Genomic DNA, 25,317 nt, shown 5'->3' on the forward strand with positions numbered 1-25,317 from the left:
ACTCTATAATGTATAGTACAGCAATTTTCAGATTATCTCTAAACTCAAGTTATTCCACTTCGTAAAAGAAGAGTTGGCATGATCTACTGCATTTTGTATACAAGTGCTGAGGTATAATGTCTCTGCCTTGTCTGTATAAGTAAACGACCATACCATCTGCTTACCATAACCATAAGATAGAAACTGATAAATAAATTAATCATGCTAATAAAAATTACCACCTATGTTAATCAGAAGTACATGGATGCATTGGTCATATCAAATTCACATCAGAAAATCCAGGCCCATGAGCTTATTGAATACACCAGACAAAGAAAGGAAGCAACCCTCTCACTCAGGGTGGAGGAGCACCCTGAGATTAGACACTGTGGCACCCTGACCCAGTTACCTGGTTACAAGCCTTGCCTAAGGCTTGCCACTGTGATGAACTTCCATGTATTTGTCCTCAAGTTTCAGCAGAGTGCAATTTTTTCTGCCTGTGATGATCGTGAACAGCCCACTCCAAGCTCACATCTGAAACTGACAATCTGAAACTGTTGTCTTTCTGGATCTATGCCTAGAATAAGTTCCTGAACTTTGACAGCTCTGTGCCCTTAACAAGTTCTTCAACTGGTTCATAATCTTATCTTATCACCTCCAATGGTTGTTTGCTCTCTGCCTGTAACAGGGGTCCACGAGATGCTGCGAATGTAACCCTTGCTATTCTTCACTGTGGCTTATTTTAAAACTGATTTTTTTTTTCTTTTCTGTCTCTACCCCTCCCTAGCCATGGAAGAAGCAAGATTAACCTTCTTCCTGTCTTAGGGCAACTTATCTTTCCTTCATCTCATGCACTACAGAAATGAAGAAAGCCAGACTTCAGAGCTGACACTGCAAGACTGAAGAAATGACTATGTCTCAAGGTTACAAGTGAATTATTACTTCTGACAGGGAAAAGCTAGAGTGTAGCCTTTGAATCACCTCTTTAAAATCCTTCTGTTCCTCCTGACAAAATCACAGCTTCTGGGACAGGAGTCCTTCTATGTTTCTCTTTTGTTAATAAAGCAATAAAACTTTTTTTTTCTCTGTCTCTCTTCAAAACTTTATCCTCATTATAAGATTTGTATCAGGGACAAGGACCAAGATTTCATTATAAAATTTGGTGACCATGAAGGGACCTGAGAGGAGTCTCTGGTCTTCTTGAGCAGGTCTGGCACTTTGAACAACTTCTCCCTTCCTTGATACGGAGGTTGCAAGATGGCTAGTGCACTTGTTCAGAGTCAAACACAGGAGAATTAGGAGACAGGGTGAGGGCCTTAGGCTGAACCAGAGGAACTATTCCTGTAAGTAAAGGGAGGGACTGAGGGACCATCCCAGCACCTTCTGAGAATTATTTTGCTTCAAGAAACTTCCACCTTCTCCCCTTGAATGGTATGGGTTGGCACAAAAATTGGTCTACTTTGAGAAAATGGAAACTGAATACAGAAAGTCATGGCAACTTGGCCATCTGGTAAGTTCCCTGGGGTGCATGCTGAGATCCTTGGTTCTACACATCTGGTCCGTCTTCATGGGGATATCTGTGGTACCATTGGAGTAGGAATCACAGTTAAGTGAGAATAAGGAACCGAGCGGATCCCCCCACCTCATTTTGTCTGTCTATTTTAAAGGTTCCCATCTGTCAGCCCTAGTTTTGGGGTATCCCCTCTAGTTGCCTACCTCTGTGGTGGGTTTTGCATCTATCTATTACTGGCCCTTTAAGACATGGTCAATGAAAGGCAAGTGACTCACCCAAGACAGAAATTCAACCAAGAGATTTTATTGGGGAAGGGGGGCTCCCCGGAGGGAAAGAAAGGAGAGGAAGAGAGTGAGCAGCAGCAGCATGAGCCTGCAAGCTTCAGCTTAAGAAGGGTTGCTTTGGCAATGTGGTGGGTGCTGATTGGCAAGGTGATTCAGGAACGGGTGCTGATTGGCAGGGTGACTCAGGAATGGGTGAGCAGACACTGTAATTTCACAGGGATTGGTCGAGAAAACTAGACAAGCACATTTAAATTGTAACCTGCTATCAGATCATCTATCACTTTGCAGAAATCCTATCTCTTTTCTTCTCACTTAAATAAATCTGACTCCCTTCACACTTGCCTTCTGTTGTTGTCCTTGGATTTCATTCTTTACATTTATAAGAACCAGGAAAGAAATTAGGAGAGAGCTGCTAGGGTCTGCCATTGAAAGCCACAACACGCCACCCAGTCATAGTGGAGAAGAATCTGACTTTGCCAGCTAGACCATCGGAACTGATGCCAGCAGGCATTCCCTTGCTATGATTAGCTGCTAACATTGAAATGGTTTCTCTGCTGCAAAGGCCTGAGACTTACACAGACCCTACCCACCATAAGTGGAAAAACTAGTTTCATCTCAAATTTTGGTTTCTAAATCTATCATCATCAACACAGACTAGGAACCACCAGACTAACAAGCAAACTATGTAGAACAATTACAATTGAGCAGAGTATATTTTCAGATATGAGTTTTCTTCATCTTGTTCATAGATTTATAGCTATTAATAGAACAAACAGCTGAATTTCTCCTAGAGGACATCAAGACAGAATTGACACCCATAACCAGTGGTACCAGCTGCACCAAGAAGACAGTGTAGCCTTTTCTTAACCTTGTCTTTAAGGAGATGATAATGACTTTAAGGTTTTATAGAAAGGAAATTAGGGTAAGTGTTGGGATTTTGCATAGGTGGAGTTTTTTTGTAGCTGCAAAAAAAAAGGTGATCTTGGTCAGACATAGTCTGGTCGATCCTTCTCTCAGAAATAGACAAGTTCTGGGCTGGGGATGTGGCTCAAGCGGTAGCGCGCTCGCCTGGCATGCGTGCGGCCCGGGTTCAATCCTCAGCACCACATACAAACAAAGATGTTGTGTCTGCCAAATACTAAAAAAATAAATATTAAAATTCTCTCTCTCTCTCTTTAAAAAAGAAATAGACAAGTTCTTGTGGGCAATAAAAAAAAAAAGCATTGTTGTCTAGTGAGTACATTTTTCTCATCACAAAATGTTTATCCATCAGATCTATCATTCTTGGAATCCAAGGTAACTCATAGCAAAGAAGACAGATGAAAATTGGAGGTAGTCACTCATCCTGTTTTTTACCACCCAGGAGATATTTGCAGGCAAAAGCAAAGAGTTTACCTCTTCATTGCAAAATGAGAATTACTTCAGTCAAACCTCCAAACTAATATGCATCTACTAAATTGTTTAAAAATGAAGTTTAGTTTGTCATATTTTAGGAATAACTTAAATGATTGCTACTTTGGAGGCTTAATAGAAATGCTGCTAATTTGAAATTAATTTCTGGGAATTCTTTTATGCCCTGAATTCAATTCTCAAATAATCCTTTTGACTCTTACCAAGTTGGTGCTCTTATTTGTTTAGGCATTTTCTCTAATGGATTTCACTTTGAGTTTCAGAGTTCAGACAGCAACTGAAAGGGAAGATAATAAAAGATGTTTCCAGGTTTTCTATTTCAACTACCATTTTAAATGGAAAAATATTTAGTTGTCAGGTCGATGAAGGTGACTTAGGAACAAAGCACCAAGCAACCGGCCCGGGAAAGAACCATCAATCAGGCACCAAGGGAACTGCCTGTCAATCAGCGTGGTATCCAGGCCAATCCTGATTCTTAGCCAGTTTCCCTGACCAACTCCAGTGGGGAAAAGGACTCTAAAAACCCCTTTTCCTGTCCCAAATCCTCCCTTTCTGCCCTAAACCCCACAAAAATTCCAGTCTGGACGAGCCCCTGTGCAGTTTCTCCTCAGACCCTCTTCTTGCTCTGCCGATCTGATATGAGTTCCACCTGGGAGTGAGATCTCAATAAAGCCTCATTCAGCAGCCTTTTTAAATCTGCCTCCTTTTCATCTCCGATGTCTGACCTAATTACATTAGTTATTTGCCATTTATCTTTGACCTTTCAAGGTAGCTGTAAATGGAAAAAAGTCCCTGGATTTAGGCCACAGCCTGGAGCCTGAGAACATTTCCAAACCTCAGCAAGTCCTTGATTGCTGATGAAGAAGACAGGACCTCAAAGGGTGCAGCTGTGGTCTTCTCAGTGTGGCTTCTTTATTGAGTAAAGAATAAACATTTAACAAAACAAAGACTTTTAACATACTCAGATTATCCCCCAACATCCTGTTGGCCCACAGCATGGACCCTTAACTCTTTCTATTCATTTAAGCCCCCAACCATGTTGCATGGGAATCATGATGACTTCAGCTTCTTAAATCAGAATCCCTTGCATGGAACACAAGATTCCTGTTTTCCTGAATTCTGTCTCATAGTTGCCTACATTTAAAAATTTTTTGTTCTGGGGATTGAACCCAGGGATACTTTACCACTGAGCTATATCCCCAGCCATTTTTACTTTTTATTTCAAGACAGGGTCTTTCTAAGTTGCTTAGGGCCTAGATAAATTGTTGAGGCTGGCCTTGAACTTGTGATCATCTTGTTTCAACCTTCCAAATCAGTGGGATTATAAGTGTGTGCTACCATGCCTGGCTCAGTTGCCTATATTTTAGCAAATCTTCATTGTGTATATAAGCATGCCACACTGTGCACAAAGTTAATAAATAAAGTACAATTACCACAGTTTTATCATATAACACCAGAGCTTTGAAAACCTAATTCAAACTTAAGTTACCATAGTGTATAAAGCACAAATTCCACTGCTAGCTCTTCAATCTATAAGTCATTACCTATGCAACAGGTGTCATCACTCTCAGTAACCAGTCATGACACTAATTTCAATACTGAATTTCAGTGAATATCCTCTTTTCACCTACCTTGCAGAGAGGCAGTGATGCTGCTTGTATCCAAGCCAAGAAGCAACTGGAAATTCAGTCATTCTCTATGCCATCATGAGAATCTCTCCAGATGTTAACATATACATTATCAATTAAGAAAATCACAGATTCATGGACTTTTAAAACTGGAGTAATACTAAACTCCTTATTTATTTAAAAGGTGAGTAAGCCGATATCAAAGATATTGGCAACTTGTCAAGAGTTTCTAGAATTCAATTCTCGTTTCTCAGGTCAATAAATTAGACTGGATTTCTTCTGCATTCTTGTCTGATGATACAAACTGTTATACAATGCATAATATCATCAGTATTTTGCTTGGTTTCTGTCACATAAAATATGGTTTGTTGTGATTTTTGTGAAATTTTTCTAATGAAAATAATTGTTGATGATAACTGGACAGAAAATAATATAAAATCTTTTTGGATACTTAACATAAATCAAGGTGATCTTTTTAATGTGAGGGTGTTGAATCCCAACGCAAAGAAAAGACCATCAACTCCAATTTTAAATCAAATTAAAGCAAGTTTGTATTTGTGTACGTAAAGAGAGCTGATCAGCAGCTCTCTCTCTAACACAAGCTAGAGATCAGCAACCCAGCTCTCCAGGAACAAGGTTTTATAGCACAAAAAGTTGCAAAGGGGGGTCTATTGATAACTTACAGATAACAGGATTTTGACAAGCATAATACAAAGGCAGTTAGTAGGTTAATGATCTACATGGCTTAACATTTCAAGGTAGGGAATAAATTTAGATCCCAATATCAGAATTTATGAGGCATTGCTGAGATTTCAGAGAGAGTTGTTATCTGGTCAGGGGGAGTCAGGCCTGCGTGAGTTCAAGGCATGGGCAGGAATTCCAAACAAGTTTAGAAATTGCAGTAATTTATAGTAAAAAAGAAATTAACTTTTCATGACTTTGTGATGAGATGGCTCCCTATCATAAAATGGAATTAGGCTGGGTTCATCAAGGGTAATTCATACAAAATTACAGAGGAATTTAAGAATGTTTTTTAAGAAATAACAGTTTTAGATAGACAATTGTGAGGAAGATAATCATCATACAAGCTAAACTCAGAATGTTCTTCCATATGCTCCAAGGCGAGAGATCAAGGCCCTGGATTATCAAGAATTCTTCACCAGTACATCTGAAATTCAACACAAATAAAGTTATAATTTCATTCCTAGTATCTGTCAAATTTTACTCAATATATTTACTGTTTCTTTTTCCAAGAAGCCTACAGTTAAGCAGGTGTTATCCCTTCATATCTAATAATTAACAATCATTAAATGGTTGGATATTAACAATTTTGCTAGATAATATGCCAAGCAATTTGCACCCAAATGCTTAGTTAAACCCTAAAACAATCTAAAGGGGTATTGATATTATACATATTTTAAAGAGGAGAATTAGGATTCACAACCTTGGCCAAATTTGCAGTCACACTATGAAGCAAGTTTCCAGCTTCCACAGATATACTCATTTCCAAATTTGTAATGCTACTCTCTTCAAAGGAAATATTGTTCAGGTAACTTTTCACTTACTCCTGATAGAGAACCCTCATCTTTAACTGATGACGTCTATGTACCTTGCTAAGATGATCAAAGATTCCCATAGTTCTACTCATCCACAAGACAGCCATTCAAAGAAAACAGGCTAAGAATTATAAAACAAGGACCACGGAGGAGCAAGGGCTTCCAGTTAGAGTTATACTCTACAGGCTCTTGCACCAAGACTGTTACGAGCATTGCAGATACTGAGCTACAGAAAGATACAACAGGACCGGTAATCAGCCAAATCTTAAGTAGCAGCTGGAGCAGAGACGGATGCAGTATTTTGCCACAGGTTAAAAAGTGGCTATTATTAAAAAGAAACCCCATGGAGCCACAATTATTGCCTGCTGCCATTCTTGTGCATCTCTTCAAATTTAGAAATTAAAAAAAAAATCCATGGCCTCTCTTTCCTGGAAGAGAAGCTTCCTCCTTTGCCTTGTGAGGATGAGCCTTATATAAGTGTGAAGCCCATGGTGGCTCCTTATCTGGTCCTTCTTTTCCCATACACTTCATCCTGACCAGCAATGTGACACTGACTTTGTGTTACAAAGATTTCACACCCAGATCAAACCAGAATTAAGGGGGAAAGAAAGAAAACTTTCACAGAATTTTTCCTGTCAGTAATTAATAATAGAGATTTGTTACTACTAAGAATTATTTTAATACTATTTGGAAAATCTATGAGTTTAACATACTGGCATTCTCTTTTCTCTTGTTAATTCAAAACCACAACTAAAATATCAATCTTTCAAAAGCTGAAAACAGATAATTCTCCACATTAAATACAATTTTGACTGCAGTCAAATACATGCACAGCATGTTCCCATGCATTACTAGTGCACAATGGCTTACTTTAAGAGTGAGAAAACATAGATTCAGAAACTCTTGTTGACCCTGGAAGGACTCAGATTTTTTCTAAGCCCAGGAGACTTTCAATATCACACCACAGTAGAAAGTAAGCAAATCCATTAGGACACTGAACACAAACTTACATCAAAAAGCTGGGACGGCAGTTGCTCATTGTTGTATTGGGACCTGAACAGAACTTTTGTTCCAAAAATTCATTATGCTGCAAAGCCTGTAATACAAGAGGGAACAGAACAAGGTAAACACTTTCAAATTTCAAAGGCTGAGGTAGGAGAATTGCAAGTTCAAGGTCAGCTTGGGCAACTCAACTTAGCCAGATCCTGTGTCATGATAAAAGAAAAAGGGCTGGAGATATACCAAAGTGTTAGAGCACATGCTGAGCATGCACAAGGGACTGGGTTCACTCCCTAGTACCACAAAAGAGAAAAACAAAAGTGCCAAAGAAGTATGTCAGTCACATCCTCCAGATTAATCCTCAAAAGGCCTAGTGTTATGATGTTTTAAATTGGCCAAGAAGGGAGACTTCTAGTCGTTATTGCCCCATAATTATTTTCTTCTTTCCCAATATTTTAACCCCACAAACAGTGTATTCCAAATAATGCATTGGTGCTTAATGGATATTGTTGATTTAAGGTAATAATATTTTCTTGTTTGCTTCAGCCAAAATCAATTATAAATCTGGTAGTTAAAATTTGATTGTACTGTGTTTTCTTTGGAGCCAATTAACTTGCTAAATCCAGTATGGCTCTGAGTATTACAATGTCTTTGTTTCTCTTCTAATTTCCTTTTTAGTATATGCTATGTATTCTAGTCTCCCATCCTTCATTTATTGCCTTATTGAACTGAATATGATTTTCATTCATTAGTGAATCTTTCCCCTTTACTGAGAGATTTCTTCCAACTCTTCATCAAACAATGAGATGACTTCCTCAGATGACTGAGGAAAACCCCAGATGAATTCCTGACCTTGTGCTTACCAAGGCTAACAGGAAATACTCATGCATTTCTCCTGAAATACAGTTCCTAGATGGGAGAGACTCACAGTTCATGGACGGGAAATTAGAGGGTTGGGCTTGATTTTGTTTGTTCCCAGCTTGGGAACCCAGTTACAATGGCAGATGAAGACAACTTACCATATAGCCATAATGAGGAATACTGAAGTACTGAAGCCAGGAGAGCTGAGGTGTCATGGTTTCAAAATTCAATGACATACCCAAGAAAACCTATGAAAAGCAAAACCAAATATCAGAACCAGTTCAGTGTTTTCATGAGGAACTCTGGGCAAGGCCCTCTACAAGAACTCCAAAACCTTGGGCTGGGGATGTGGCTCAAGTGGTAGCGTGCTCGCCTGGCATGCGTGCGGCCCGGGTTCGATCCTCAGCACCACATACAAACAAAGATGTTGTGTCCACCGAAAAATAAATAAATAAATATTTAAAAAAAAAAAAAAAGAACTCCAAAACCTTCTTAACATTTCTGCTAGGATCTACTCTTTCTTGAAATTTTTTCCACTTACTCTAAACACTAATCTTTGTTCTTTGCATGTCTATTACCTGTGCATAACTGAGGCAGTTTATGATATTAAAAGAAGGATAATATAAACTATATTATACATTTCAATTATTTCAAAATTTTGGGAAATATACCTATAATCTGTATAGTATGTTCCACATAGTTGGAAAATTCTTAATTATCAGGATTATGTCATCAGCTTTCTCTGTAACTGCACACAATGGAAGATTAAGGAATACAACTGTCTCTTGGTTATCTGAAGAATTATTTCCAGAACTCACCTATCCATCGCTCCCCAAATTTGCAGATGCTTAAGTCCCTTATTTTAAAAATGGCATAGTTTTTTTATGTAACCCATGTACATTCTTTATGCTGTAAATATACATATCCTATCTATTTTAAATCATTTCCATGTCTTATGATACCTAACACAATGTAAATGCTATGTGTGTTATACAGGATGGCTTAGATAAGAAAAGAATAACTATACATATTCAGTCCAGCCACAATTTTTGTTCTGTTATAGTTTCAATCTGTGGTAAGCTGAATCTTTGGATGCTGAACCCATAGACACGAAAGTCTGACTACATTGACTATTCAAATTGCACCACCACTATCTGTTCCCCTAATAAACCTGACCATCTAGGAACATATGCCAGACAATCCTGAGCATTACACACCCCTCTCTATTTCCACATGATATGATTTGTTATTTACAAGGATCTATGCAGAGTATCTGTGACTTTTGGAGTAATTTGGGATTCATAATGTAGGCTTAAGGTAACCCAAAGCATAAAATTAATAAAGAAGAAAATATAGTGAAGTATAACAGAAAATATGGTCAATACATTCACCTAAAGCTAACAGAAAGCAGTATCACAATAAAGACAACAAGAGGGAATGCTTAAGATGAAAAAAGAGACACCTCTGAGGTCTACATAACACTTGACTCAACTGGTGCAAGGTGCCTTGGGACATGCAAAACAATGACCGGTGCTGTACTGGGCCTACACATATTTACTCTTGAAGACTCCATGTGTTTAGTATATAACACCGCATCCCTAAGTAAAATGTGGTTTTGTGATCGGCTTCTAAACTTTTTCTTTTCTTTTTTTTTTATTAGTTGTTCAAAACATTACAAAGCTCTTGACATTGGCTTCTAAACTTCCACACAGAAATGCTTATATGTCAATCAGTCCGAGCACCAAATAAAGCAAACAAAACACATTAATTTATTGATGAACACTTCATTTACTGAAGGACAGTATAGGAAATATAAATAAGACATTACTTTCTCAATGATATATATTGATAGTTGCCAAATTTAGAAATGGAAAATTAAACTCTGGCAAGTATGCATCATTGAAAGGCATCTGCTCCTACTGTAGCAGAAAGGATGTATTAATGGTTAGGCACTCCTGTTTAGTTCACGTCATAGTGGTAAGTAGTTCCATTCATCTGTTGTTTCATCATTGTGAGTGCAAACTTTAGGGGCATGTAAGATTAGAACTAAGTATCCATTGGAAACAAAATAAGAGCAGAGAAATATTGACATAAGTGATCATCAGGAAGTGACCTATAGATTTAAGCTCTATCAGTGGTTCCTACTCTGGTGTGTTGTCAAAAATAAATATTTCTCATGTTTTTATGTGTGCATGTGTGAGAGAGAGATGGAAATATTCATGCAATGAAACTAGGGGGAAATCAAACATAATATATAGGTTTGGAAATTTTCCACTATTTTCAAAACTCAGACTCCATATGCTGCACACTCATGAAGCAGTGAATATCACAGTATTCACTCTGACCTTGGAGAGTAGTGAGTCCAACCAAACCATCTCTGCTGTGGGTAACAGCTGGCAAATCTCTAATATCAGTGTCAAAGGCAGGCAAGTAACCTGTCCTTTTTATGAGGAAATGGGACAATGATAGTTTCTCTGGATTATGAAGTTCCAATTTATCAAGGTGAATGTGCATGAAGAAACAAAGGTGAAAATTCCCTCTCACAGAAGCACAGTTCCCACTCACCAGCATAAACACAAAATAGACGATCACCAGAAGTGTTTTTCCAGATGCTGCATTCTCATGTATTCCTATAGCCAGGATCATGGCAGTGGTGGAATAAGCCACCATCAAAGTCGTAATCATTGTAATGAGGAAAGATGTTATCCCCCGTTTCAGCCCTCAGAAAGAAAAGAAGGGGTCAGTGCAGCTGTCTAGGTCACCTTATATTTCAGACTGTTCAACATGCAAAAAACAGTGTAATTTCCCAATCAACTAATATCAAAATGAAATAAAAAGATACACATGACCCAACTATCATGATTCATGCTTTCATTTTTCCCTCGCTATAACTGCACAAAGTTATCACAGTATTCTTTCATACATTTACTGATGAAGGACCTTTCCATGTAACACCTATTCTTCTTTACGTGTAATTATGATCAATATCTGAGTTGCTGAGGTGGAGAGATACAGGCAACACAAATGGCTAAAATTCTATTGTCTAAGGAGACTCAAGAGCATATTCATGTACCCAGACATCTCCACATTGTTCACTGTTTGCTGCAACTGCATTAGTGAAGAAAGTGGGGTTGGGATTCCACAAGTGGATTTAGTGCCTTGGGAAATGGAGAGTTTCTCCATAATGGAAGACTTCCCTAGACAAACGATCACATGGCTCTGTGATGGAGAATGGGTTAGATTAAGTAACTACTTTATAAACAATAATGCGCTAATGCTCTTGGGTCATATAGTGTGCAGATTTTGAAACAGCTTCAAGAACATCAAACAAGAGTCTGAGGGTCTAGATTTCATGACAGATTCATTATGACAACTTTTTTTTAAAAAAAAAGATATTTATTTTTTAGTTGTAATTAGACACAATACCTTTATTTTATTTATTTTTATGTGGTGCTGAGGATCGAGCCCAGGACCTCACAAGTGCTAGGCAAGCGCTCTACTGCTGAGTCACAACCCTAGTCCTATGATCACTCTTTTTTGGTAAAATGGGAGATTTAAGCTCTATCAGTGGTTCTTACTCTGCTGTGTTGTCAATAATAGATACTTCTGGTGTGTTTGTGTGTGTGTGTGTGTGTGTGATATGGAAATACTCATGCAATGAAACTGGGAGGAAATCTGAGCATAATGCACAAATGCATCATTCTATATCCACCAAACAAGTAGTTTTATTAAATCAATCTATTTTTAAAATCACCATCTTTCTTTCACCATAGAAGGAGACAGGGAAAGAATGTATGTGTGTGTTGATTATTTATGGCTCACAATGTATCTCTATAGATACTCGAGATATTACCTATCTATGTATATTTTATCTCCATATAGAGATATACATAGAGATACAGAGAAGAAACGTAGATATATAGGCAATAAATATCAGTTCCTCTAGCATAGCTTCAAATCGTTTTATAAATTCCCTTGATATTTGTGTATGACACACAGCATTTCTCAAAAAAAAAAAAAGTAGTTTTAAAAAAGAGTTTTAAAGTTTGTTGGACTGCTTACAGGTATGCATGACTGAAAACGCGGCTACTTGGAAGACTGAGGCAGCAGGCTCACAAGTTCAAGGCTAGCCTGGACAACTTATCAAGATTAAAATGTCTCATATTAAAGTAAAAATAAAATGGAATGGTTCAGCACTTGCCTAGTGAGCTTATACCTTAGGTTCAGTCCTCAGTACACCTCTGCCCACCTCCGACCACCACACACAAGTTTGTTTTTTAAAAAAAGTCTGAACAATGCCCACATTTAGCAGCTATATTAGAGATGATACAATGTTTCGATAGCTTTTGGCTTGGTTTGTAATTTGGAGAAACATGAACTTGTTTACAGAGAATTTAGAAATTAGCATCACCTCATATTTTAGGACTAAAGAAACATCCTTTTTGTCTTGTTACTTACCTAACATCAAGTATAGCACAAGAGTAAATATAAAACTTGGAAAAAACCTCCCAAATAGTAAATCAAATAACAGTTTTCCAAGGAAATAAGATGACACCCTATAGTATCCATTGAGGTACTCGTGTCTGCAGAACAAAAACACACACCACACATCCCAGATTAGTCCAAGAGGCACAGCCCAGATGAGATGCTGCTGTGCAGCTCCTGCTGCCACCAGGTCTGACACTGCAGATGCCCACAGGCTCCAGACTGAACCCCTACACCCTTCTCTACCTCAGGTGCAGTCTCTCTGGGGCATTAGCCCCACAAGGCTCTTGCTGTGACCCTCTCATGACAGCACCCCTCCTGCTGCCACCCATTCTGGCCTACATCACCCCTCCAGGGACATAGTCTTCATCTCCTCACTCTCCTCAGAAGACCTGCTTCTACTCTGAGGACGGCTCTGCTTGAAGAACAGCACTCAAGGGGCTAATACCAATGGTAGCACAGACTTTTCTTCTCCTCAATTCTGAGTGTGAAGAATTTGACACTAATATTTTCCAAAGCCTCAATGTAAGTGCACATCCCTAAACTCCTTTTTACTTCTGCTATTCTCATGGTACAAAAGAAAAAAAAATCTTCTTCCTTCAATGATCACACCTTAACCTGCAACCCTGTCAGCTTCCAAATCCTCATCTTCTTCCTAAGTTCTCCTGTAATTTCAAACTCTTCCACCAGTGTCTTTATTCCTTCCCTCTGATGATTCCTGCCCTTGGCATGTAAGTATGGGAAAATCTCTTCCATCTTTGAAAACAGAAGACACAAAACCAGCCAGCTTTTTACTGGAAGGCTGCCCTCTGGCCACTTCTACTCCTTCATCCACCAAGGACAGCACTTCCTTAAACTCTTTGTCACTTTTACTTCCCACCTCTGATTTGCATTAAATCTCTACCAAGCTTCTTAAACTTTTCCCATGACTGCTACCATGACCTGTTATTTGCTAAAAACAAAAAAAAAAAGGTAATTTCAGCCCCTTTATTGCTTATTTTCCCTGTAACACTGGAATTCACTGACCACATCTAACACTGAAACTCTGTTTTCCCTCAGTAACATGCCCAACTTCCTCTTGATTTTCCAGTCCATCCCTGAGTGCTTCTTCTCCATTAATATTAGCAATCCCTATACAGACTTCAAAAGCTCAAGTTGCACTTTACATGTATATACAATTTGCATTTGTCAATTAAATGAACTAAGAAATAAAACAATACTAGTAATCTCCCAGAGTAAATTCTTGGCTCAATTCTGAATGTTATCAGTTTGACCAGAGGGTCTGATGCTACTTCCCAGAGTGGAAACCTACTCACATAAAAAGATTCCTCTCCATCAGGAAGATCTCCCTGGCTGAGACACTCGTGACACATTGGAAGACAGTTAGCACATAGAGTGACCAGGCTCTGCAGAAGAGGAACAAAAGCCCTACTGTTAATTCAATACAATTAGAAAAGTTTTGTACTCACAGAACTTTTTATATCTGTGATGATATAACATTAAATTGATTTTTTAAAAAACAAAGGTTATAATAGACAGGGATGTCTATTTAAAAAATGTTAAAATAGAGACCCAGGAGTCTCTGCCCACTTCTGTGTCTCCATAGTGGTGACTTTGTGACTATATATTGTAGTACAGTTTTTGAGGTATGTGACATTTTGCTGAGCAATTATGTTTGGAGACAGCCATTAAAAAGTCTCAACAAGAAATGAGATTTTTAAGGGCACATTATAAAACACTTCATAGGTAACAATCATTGCAGTAACCTAAGTGCTATTCAAGTAAAAGGAAATCCCAAATCCTACCCACCTATCCTACACTCTTATATTATCCTTAAAGAAAAAAGAGGGCAGTAAAATGCTATATCCTTAATGCTCCTTTTTGTTCTAAAATCCTAGACAAGTTGGGGAACAATGAGAACTGCCTGGGCCAAAATTTCCATATAGATAGATAGATAGATAGATAGATATAGATATAGATATATATAAAATCTTGAGGTGCCCTGGCTCTCTCTCACTTATGCTAGGAACTAGGGTAAGTTAGTGTTACCTGTTGAAAGTTACTTTCTTACACTTGTTCCTGGACAGCTATTCCTTGGGATGCTGGTCTTGCAAGTGATAGATGGTAGATAGACATGGGTGGTAGGGATAAGCAGCTAAGAGGTTAATTCCCATGTTGAACACCTGAGCTGAGTACACAAAATAACCCCAAGTAACAATAGTAACACAAGGAGAAAAGTAAGTTAATGCTGGTACTGTAGTTGCTTCTATAACCTCACCTATGGAACTTGCCTCCCTGCAGTAATTGTTGCAGACCAGAGCACAGGGGAGAGTGAACTGCTCATCAGGCAGCCACCACTGAACAGTGTGGAGACAGATAAAAGATATTACTTTCTGGTGAAGTCCCAGCAGCACTAAGTGCAGCAGAGGAACACCAGCCCACTGCCACTGGACCTTGCCCACAAGTATTTCTCAATAAACTCTATAAATTATTTGCTCTCTAAACATTCTACCCCTTTTCCCTAGCACAGCTGGGCAGAAATGAGTACAATTCTCAAGTCAAACTAATTAAAACATATCAATGAAACTGGCTCACAAACAAACAAAAAAGATAGGCTATCTGGATTACATCAAAATTAAAAACATTTTATACATCAAAGGCACTAACAATAGAGTGAAGACAGCCTATAGAATGAAAGAAAATATTTGCAAATCATGTATCTGATTAGGGATTCATAATCCAGGAATATAAAAAAAAACCACAACTCAACTATAGCAACAATAAACTCTCCAAATAATCCAATTTAATTAGCAAAAAAATTAAATAGACATTTCTCCAAAGATCCAGTGGAAATATATTATTTAAAGAAAGAAAAAAAATTACATGTTCTGGTGGGGAGGTGGAGAAATTGGAACCCTATGTACTGTTGGTAAAAATGTAGATGGGAGGATCCAAAATGGCAGGCTAGAGGGAGGCTGGATTCCTTGTTACTCCATGACTTGGGATTTAAGCAGTGGGAATAATATTTCTCTGCAAGTTATTAGAGGACTCTTGACAGCTTCTCCCATGCAGGAATCCTGGCCGATGGCCCATGCAAGACTCCCATCTGATGGCCCAGGCAGGACAACAGGCATCAGCGCCCACACAGGTCTCCCAGGTGCTACTCCTGTGCAGGACACCTGGCCACCACTCCTGTGTGGACCCCTATCTACCATCACGGGGCTTTCCTGGTTGCCTTCATCTTGGGACACTGCAACTGCTATCATCTGAGGACATCAGACAGGATCTAGAGATAGCTACCCGCCACAACACTGCATGCCACAGAGCTCCATATCTGAACTCGCTTCACAACACCACCGCCCATCCCGACCTGACACCCCATCTCTGAAAGCATCTGCTTCCATCTTGGGACAATTATTCGCCATCCTTAGTTGGGGCAACTCCCACCTGGAGACATTGGCTGAGGCCTAGAAGCAATATCAAGGAGAGGTATTGGCACCTTGCAGGAACACTATAAGCCTATAGAGTAAAACTATAACACCTTGAACTCTCAGTGCTAGAAGGGAAGACACATGAACAATATAAAAAAAAAAAAAAAAAAAAACAAGGGGAGAAAGTGTCCCAACAGACCAAGATACTACATTATTAGAATCCATGGCCAGAATAGCAGAAGAAATAACAGAAGGAGTTCAGGATGTAAATAATTAAAATATTCTGTGAATTAAATGATGATATAAGACAGCAAATACAGGCAGCAAAAGATCATTTCAATAAAGAGCTACATAAGCAAATACTGAAAGCAAAAGATTACTTCAATAAGGAGATAAAGATTCTGAAAATCAATAAACAAACAGAAATCCTTGAAATGAAGGCAATAATAAACCAAATTAAAAACTCAATAGAAAGCATTACCAACAGACTAGAACACTTGGCAGACAGAACCTCAGACAATGAAGACAAAATATACAATCTTGAAAATAAAGTTGACCACACAGTGAAGATGGTAAGAATCCATGAGCTCCACATCTAAGAATTATGGGATAACATGAAAAGACCAAATTTAAGAATTAAGAATTAGTTAGATAGAGGAAGGCATAGAGTTACAAACCAAACGAATGAAGAATATATTCAATGAAATAATAGCAGAATAATTTCCAAACCTGAAGAGTGAATTGGAAAATCAAATATAAGAGGCTTACAGGACACAAACTATAAAACATCACAACAAATCTACACCAAGGCATATTATAATGAAAATGCCTAGCATACAAAATTAGGAGAGAAATCTAAAAGCCACAAGAGAAAGGAATCACATTATATATAGGGGAATTAGGGTCTCTTCAGATTTTTCAACCCAGACTTTCATAGTTAGACGACCCTGGAATAACATATACCAAGCTCTGAAAGAAAATGGATGCCAACCAAGTATCTTATATCCAGAAAAATTAAGCCATAGATTTGATGATGATATAAAAACCTTCCATAATAAATAAAAGTTAAAAGAATTTACAATTAGAAAATCTGCACTATAGACCATCCTTGGCAAAATATCTCATGAGGAGGAAATGAAAACAACAATGAAAATCAGCAAAGGTAGGTATTACACTAAAAGAAAAACCAATCAAAGGTGAAATCAAGTCAAGTTAAATACCAAAAATAAACAAAAATGACCAGGAATACAAATCATGTCTCAATAATAACCCTGAATGTTAATGGCCTAAACACATTAATCAAAAGACACAGACTGGCAGATTGGATTAAAAAAAAAAGGACCCAATAATATGTGGCCTTCAAGAATTCATCTCATAGGAAAAGACATCCACAGACTGAAGGTGAAAGGTTGAGAAAAAATATACCATTCACATGTACTGTGGAAATAAGAGGGGGTTTCTATCCTCATACCAAATAAAGGAGACTTCAAGCCAAAGTTAATCAAAAGGGATAAAGAAGGATGTTACATATTGCTTAAGAGAACCATACAACAAAAAGACATAACAATTATAAATATATATGCACCAAACAATGGAGCATCTATGTTCATCAAATGAACTCTTCTCAACTTTGAGAGTCAAATAGACCACATCACAATAATACTGGGTGACTTTAACACACCTCTTTCACCACTGGATAGATCTTCCAAACAAAAGATAAACAAAGAAACTACAGAACTCAATAATACAATCAATAACTTAGACTTAACAGGCATATATAGATTATTTCGTCCATCAACTAGTGAATACACTTTCTTCTCAGCAGCACATGGATCCTTCTCTAAAATAGACCATATATTATGCCACAAAGCATCTCTTAGCAAATAAAAAAAGGAGAGATATTAATCTGTATTCTATCGGATCATAATGGAATAAAATTAGAAATCAATGATAAAATAAAAAATAGAAGCTACTCCAACACTTGGAGACTAAATAATATGCTTTTGAATGATGAATGGATAGCAGAACACATTAAAGAGGAGATTAGAAAATTCTTAGAGGTAATGAAAACACAGATACAACATATCAAAATCTCTGGGACACTATGAAGGCAGTACTAAGAGGAAAGTTCATTGCAGGGAGTTCATTCATTAAAAGAAGAAAAAGTCAACAAATAAATGACCTAACATTACATCACAAAGCTCTATAAAAAGAAGAACATACCAATACCAAAAGTATTAGAAGCCAGAAAATAATTAAAATCAGATTTGAAATAATGAAATAGAAACAAAAGTATCAATTGAAAAAATTGATGAAAAAAAAGCTGATTCTTTGAAAAAATAAATAAAATTGATAAACCCTTAGCCATGCTAATGAAAAGAAGGAGAAAATTCAAATTACTAAAATTTGTGATGATAAAGGAAATATCACAACAAACACTACAGATATACAGAAGAAAATTAGAAGTTATTTTAAAAATTTGTACTCCAATAAAATAGAAAATATTGAAGACATCAACAAATTTCTAGAGTCATATTATTTACCCAAACTGAATCAGGACGATATACACAAGTTAATCAGATGAATTACAAGCAATGAAATAGAAGATGTTATCAAAAACCTGTCAACAAAGAAAAGCTCAGGACCAGAAGGATTCCTAGCTGAGTTCTACAGAATTTTCAAGGAAGAATTAATACCAATACTCCTCAAATTATTCCACAAAATAGAAAAAGAGGAAGCCCTTCCAAACTCATTCTATGGGGCCAATATACCCTAACACCAAAACCAGACAAAGATACATCAAGGAAAGAAAACTTCAGACCAGTAGCTCTAATGAACATAGATGCAAAAATTCTCAATAAAATTCTGGCAAATTGAATACAAAAACATATTTGAAAGATAGTGCACCACAACCAAGAGTGGTTCAACCCAGGGATACAACGTTGGTTCGACATTTGTAAATCAATAAATGCAATTCACCACATCAATGGACTTAAAGATAGGAATCACATGATCATCTCAATAGATCCAGAAAAAGCATTCAACAAAATGCAGCACCCCTTTGTGTTCAAAACACTAGAAGAACTAGGGATAATAGGAACATATCTCAATATTGTAAAAGATATTTATGCTATGCTCAATGCCAACTTCATTCTAAATGGAGAAAAATACAATGCATTTCTTCTAAAAAACTGGAATAAGACAGGGATGCCCTCTTTCACCACTTCTATTTAACATAGTCCTTGAAACTCTAGCCAGAGCAATTAGAGAGATGAAAGAAATTAAAGGAATGTGTATGAGAAAAGAAGAACTAAAACTATCACTATATGTTGACAACATGATTCTATACTTAGTGGATCCAAAAAATTCCACCAAAAAACTTCTAGAACTAATAAACGAATTTAGCGAAATTGTAGGATGTAAAATCAACACCCATAAATCAAATGCATTTCTGTCCATCAGTGATGAATCCTCTGAAAGTGAAACTAGGAAAACAACCCCATTTACAATAATAATTTATTTGGGAATCCATCTAACAAAAGAGGTTAAAGATGTTTACAGTGAAAACTGCAGAATGCTAAAGAAAGAAAGTAAAGCAGACCTTAGAAGATGGAAAGCTCTCCCTTGTTCTTGGATAGGCAGAATTAATATTGTCAAAATGGCAAAAGCACTATACAGATTTAATGCTATTCCAATCAAAATCCAAATGATATTCTTCATAGAAATAGAAAAAGCAACCATGAAATTCATCTGGAAAATTAAGAAACCCAGAATAGCCAAAGAAATTCTTAGCAAGAAGAGTAAAGCATGTGGCTTCACTGTAACAGAACTTAAACTTTACTGCAGAGAAATAATAACAAAAACAACATGGTATTGGCACCAAAATAGACTTGTAGATTGATATAGCATAGAGGACACAGAGACAAACCCACATAAATATAGTTATCTCATATTAGACAAAGGTGCCAAAAACATATATTGGAGAAAAAATAGCCTCTTCAGTAAATGGTGCTGGGAAACTGAAAATCCATATGCAGCAAAATGAAATTAAGCCTCTATCTCTCACCCGGCATAATTCTCAACTCAAACTAGATTAAAGACCTAGGAATTAGATCAGAGTCCCTGCACCTAATAGAAAAAAAAAGTAGAACCAAAATCTTCATCATGTCAGATCAGACCCCAACTCCCTTAACAAGACTCCCATAGCTCAAGAAATAAAATAAAGAATCAATAAATGGGATGTATTCAAACTGAAAAGCTTCTTCTTGACAAAAGAAACAATCAGTGAGGTGAGGAGAGAGCCTACAGAAAGGGCACAATTTTTACTGCACACATTTCAGATAGAGCGCTAATCTGCAAAATATATAAAAAACTTAATATCAAAAAAACAAGTAACCCAATCAATAAATGGACTTAGGAACTGAACTGGTTCTTCCCAGAAGATGATATACAATTGATCAACAAATACATGAAAAAATGTTCAATATCTCTAGCAATTAGAGAAATGAAAATCAAAACTACTCTAAAATTTCATCTCATTCCAGTCAGAATGGCAGTTATTAAGAACACAAGCAACAATAAATGTTGGTGAGGATGTGGGGAAAAGGCACACTTATACATTGCTGGTTGCAAATTGGTGCAACCACTCTGGAAAGCAATATGAAGATTCCCTGGAAAACTTGGAATGGACCCACCATTTAAACCAGCTATCCCACTCCTGGGTCTATAGCCAAAGAAATTAAAAACAGCATACTACAGTGATGCAGCCACATCAATGTTTATAGCAGCATAATTCACAATAGCTAAATTGTGGAACCAACCTAGATGCCCTTCAGCAGATGAATGAATAAAGAAACTGTGGTATATATACACAATTAAATATTATTCAGCATTAAAAGATAATAAAGTCATGGCATTTGCAGGTAAATGGATGGAGTTGTAGAATATTATGTTAAGTGAAATAAGCCAATCCCCCCAATCAGGAGGCCAAATGTTTTCTGTGATAAGTGGATGCTGATCCATAATGGTGGGGGGGGGGGGCATGAGATGAATGGAGGAAATTTGGATAGGGCAAAGGGGAGAGAGGAGTGGGGTGGGGAATAGGAAAGATGGTGGAATGAGATCATTACCATTGGTACAATTATTAAGACATAAATGTTGTGACTCTTGCTTTGTGTACAGCCAGAGAAATGAAAAATTGTGCTCCATAATGTTTACTATGAATTGAAGTGCATTCTGCTATCATGTATAAAAATTTAGAATAAATAATAAACTTTTAAAAACATTTAAAATGATGTAGCTGCAGTGAAAGATAGCATAGGAGTTCCTGAAAAAATTAAAATTATCATTTGGTCCAACAAGGGTAGGTGCCTATATCGAAGTGCTGCAATCAGGAATTCAGACAAATATTTGTATACCCATAGCAACATTATTAACAACTTAAAGGTGGAAACAACCCACATTTTCAGAAACAGAGGAATGATAAAGAAAATGTAGTATATATTCAATATACTATTATTTAGCCTTAAAATGGACAGAAATTCCAACATATGCTTCAGCTTGGATGATTATTAAGGACATAATGCTAAAGAAAATAAGGCACTAAAGGGCTAATACTGTATCAGTCCATGTGTATGAGGATCTAGAGTGGCCAGATTCAGAGGCAGAATTATAAGGTGGTGGCCAGGGGTTGGGATTGATGTATATGGAGGGTTATTCTTTAATGGGTATGAAGATTCCATTTGAGAAGATGAAAACATCTTCTTGAGCCAGATGGTGGTGATAGTTGCACAATGTGAATGCAACTGATACCACTGAACTGTACACTTAAAAATGGTTAAAAGGACAAAATTTATGTTGTATATTATTTACCACTCAGACATACATTTGAGAAAAAGAAAATTAACTCTTCCATTCAGTTTGCAATGTGCTCATTCCACCCCCAATAAAACAGTGACATTTATCACATACTCATTATAAATTCAAATTCTTACTGAGTCTTTATAAGCGTGAACAAAGTAACAGTATTTAGATTTACTTACCTATTCTGGATTTCAGTACAATCATTTTTTAGTTGAAGGAAAGTGCCACCTACTATCAGCCCCAGTATCAATATGATGGTTATCTTTTCAAAAAAAAAAATGAAAATAGAGTTGTAATTTTAGGTAATTTTTTCCACATTATCTATCTATCTATCTATCTATCTATTTATTTATTTATTTACCAGGGATTGAACTCAAGGTCACTTGGCCACTGAGCCAATCCCCAGGCCTATTTTGTATTTTATTTAGAGACAGGGACTCACTGAGTTGCTTAATGCCTCACTGTTGCTCAGGCTGGCTTTGAACTTGTGATCTTCCTGTCTCAGCCTCCAGAGCCATTGGGATAATAGGCTTGTGTTACCACATCTGGCTTTCACATCATTTATTATGATACTATATATGACTATATAACCAGATACCTCTCTGGAGATAAACACTTTAAATGACTTGGTCAGACCCTGGGAGAATACAAAATCATGTGTGTTATTAGATTACTTTCCAAACCAACTTAAAAATGTTTGGGGAACTGACAAGAAAATTGAGCAGACTACTGGACAGGCTAAAATCCCTCCCAGTGTTCACCAGGAATGGCCAGTCCAAGCCCCAGCTCTGATACTGGACATGCAAATGATACACAGTATGGCAGAGTGATGCAGAAAATTACTTGGGGAACAAACTAACATCCAAGTGGGGAAGAGTTCAGACTTGCATGGAACTCTCAACTTTTGCACCAGTGCACATGCATAGTTTCATCCTTCAAGAGGTTCAAATGAAAACAGGATGACTTTACACTCTTATTAAAAATAAATATGGGTTGGGGATATATCTCAGTTGATAAAGTGCTTATCTCACATGCACAAGGCCCTGGGTTTAAGCTGTAGCACTGCAAAAATATAAATAAGTAAATAAATAATGTGTATGAAATTTCAGGGCTGGGTGTGTAGGTTAGCAGGAGAATGCTAGCCTAGCATGTGCAAGACACTGGGTTTGACCCCAGCACCACAAAATGAATAAACAACATTTTAAAAGCAAACACACACAAATTTTGATAACAGTATTTTTCATGATAAAGACTAATTGATCTGCAATATGTATACAGGGTAAAAATGGGAGTTCATAATCTGCTTGAATCAAATGTATGAAATATGATATGTCAAGAGCTTTGTAATGTTTTGAACAACTAATAATAAAAAAAGAATTTTAAAAAATTTAAAAAAATTTTTTTTTAAAAAGACTCATTGTAAGTTGGCTCCCACCTATTCAACCTCTTTTGAGTCCTGGCCTGCATGGGAAATTACATTGTAACTGTCACCAAAGCACTTAACTAGTTTTCTCTGAGGACACCCAAGTGCATCCATTACCGTCTCCTTTGTCTGCTTCTCCTTCAACCTCAGCCAGTGAAGCCTACAGTCAATGTACCCACCTGAGCTAACAGTTCCTCACCATCCTCACCTACTCAGTCTGTGTACAACTCCCAAGTTACTGGGCCAGCACCACTTTTTGTTTTTGAAATTATTATTTATATATTTTCTGGTTGTTGATAGACCTTTATTTTATTTATTTATATGTGGTACTGAGAATCAAACCCAGTGCCTAACACATGCCATGCAAGTATGCTACCACTGAGCCACAGACCCAGTCTACCACTTTTCTTTTAAGGATAAAATTCTCACAGGGATGCTTCAATCAACAAAAGATTAAGGGTCAATTATCATGTTTTATTTGAGGGATTCCACATATAATGATTCATGAGTTAAATATAAAAGTATAGGAAATGGAAGTCTAGAGAAAACAAAATACCTTACCATTTATCTTGAAATCTTCAAAGTTTAAAAGAAATACTCAATATTATAATTGTATCCACACATGAAGTGATTTGTGAAGAACAGTTTAGACAGGCAACAAGCCAAAATAGAAAAACTAAATCATAATCGGAAAAGACTGGTTTGTAAAGACCACAGGCTGGAAACTATTATTTAAATGTATTATTCGTAAGATGTCTTTCAGTAGAGGACAGAAATTTAGGGTAAAATTCATTCTGTTCCATGCCTTCACTACCCTCAGGATACATTCACTTCATGTCAGTAGAAAAAGATGGATCTGCCAATGTGTAGGACGCACAGGTGTATGACAATCTATACTTCACTCAGGATAACTTATATTCAGTCTTGCTGAATCCAAGAGGCTCTGCATTCTTTGTTTCTTTAGCATTCACACTTGATATCTTATACTAACACAACACCTGTTCTTTATTTTCAGTCGGTTCTCTACCATACTGGCAAATCAGTGAATCCTATGATCATGTCATGGTTTTCAAAGTATATCTGTGCTATTCTTTCTTATATGAAGAAAGAAAAGACACCCGGCAAAATGAAATTGCATAATGGATCAAATGACTGAGCTTTGAGCAAGTGGCCGCCAGTCTCAGTTTTGAAGAGAAGGATTAGAAAAAGAAATCATCCAAATATTTTATTCTGCTTTTGTTCAAATGTATTGAATGAGTATTTCTCAAGACATGTTCTTAGAGAAGTTTGTGTAGTTACTAACAAAATAAATCCATAGTCAAATGTTTAATATGCTCATAGAAAACAATGACTTTCTAAGAGATTAACCACAGGTCTTCTAAATTGGTTTGATCAGGAAATAATTGAACAATAAATCTTATTCAGATCATCCATTCTTTTCAATATCTCCCAAATACAGCCTCTGGTTAGAAATAAAGTCTGAGTCATGTATGTATATATCTAGTTCAAACCAAAGTACAGCTATACGTCAAGAGATACAAGATTTATCAGTAGGAAGTTTTAAGTATTTTAACAATTCTATGATCAAAACTTAGAGAAATAAAAATCAGACAAGATTTCAAACCCTATGCCAAGTAAACTATGGCCGCCAGGCCAAATGAGGCCAAATACCGATTGTTTTTTTTTTTTTAAGTTGATGAGCTAAGAATGTTTTTTAACCTCTTTTTTTAATAGTTGGAGGGGAAAAGGTAAGATTATCTTGTACTATGTAATTTATATGAAATTCAAACTTCAGTGTCATGAATATCGTTTCATGAGAACCCAGCCATGTTCATTTGCTTATGCATGAGCTACAGCTATTTTCATGCTAAAATGGGTTGACCACC

General features: G+C 37.0%; 2 protein-coding genes across 2 annotated transcripts in view; both read right to left on the minus strand.

Annotated features, from left to right (window-relative positions):
- The window catches only part of LOC114083021 (broad substrate specificity ATP-binding cassette transporter ABCG2-like), a 65,681-nt gene extending 62,273 nt beyond the window's left edge, over nucleotides 1-3,408 (minus strand). The window contains 1 exon segment of the mRNA XM_071614568.1: nucleotides 3,390-3,408. The gene's annotated coding sequence lies outside the window, so the exon portion shown is untranslated.
- Nucleotides 3,409-5,340: 1,932 nt separating this feature from the next.
- The window catches only part of LOC114085595 (broad substrate specificity ATP-binding cassette transporter ABCG2-like), a 49,174-nt gene continuing 29,197 nt past the window's right edge, over nucleotides 5,341-25,317 (minus strand). The window contains exons 11-17 of the mRNA XM_027926796.3: nucleotides 22,188-22,270; nucleotides 14,032-14,121; nucleotides 12,689-12,813; nucleotides 10,796-10,950; nucleotides 8,389-8,478; nucleotides 7,381-7,466; nucleotides 5,341-5,982 (exon numbers count right to left, since the gene is read on the minus strand). Of these exons, the coding sequence (XP_027782597.3) occupies nucleotides 5,835-5,982; nucleotides 7,381-7,466; nucleotides 8,389-8,478; nucleotides 10,796-10,950; nucleotides 12,689-12,813; nucleotides 14,032-14,121; nucleotides 22,188-22,270 (777 nt within the window). The 3' untranslated portion in view covers nucleotides 5,341-5,834. The remainder of the gene's footprint in view (nucleotides 5,983-7,380; nucleotides 7,467-8,388; nucleotides 8,479-10,795; nucleotides 10,951-12,688; nucleotides 12,814-14,031; nucleotides 14,122-22,187; nucleotides 22,271-25,317) is intronic.

This window comes from Marmota flaviventris, chromosome 7 (assembly GCF_047511675.1).
Source record: "Marmota flaviventris isolate mMarFla1 chromosome 7, mMarFla1.hap1, whole genome shotgun sequence".
NCBI lineage: Eukaryota > Metazoa > Chordata > Mammalia > Rodentia > Sciuridae > Marmota > Marmota flaviventris.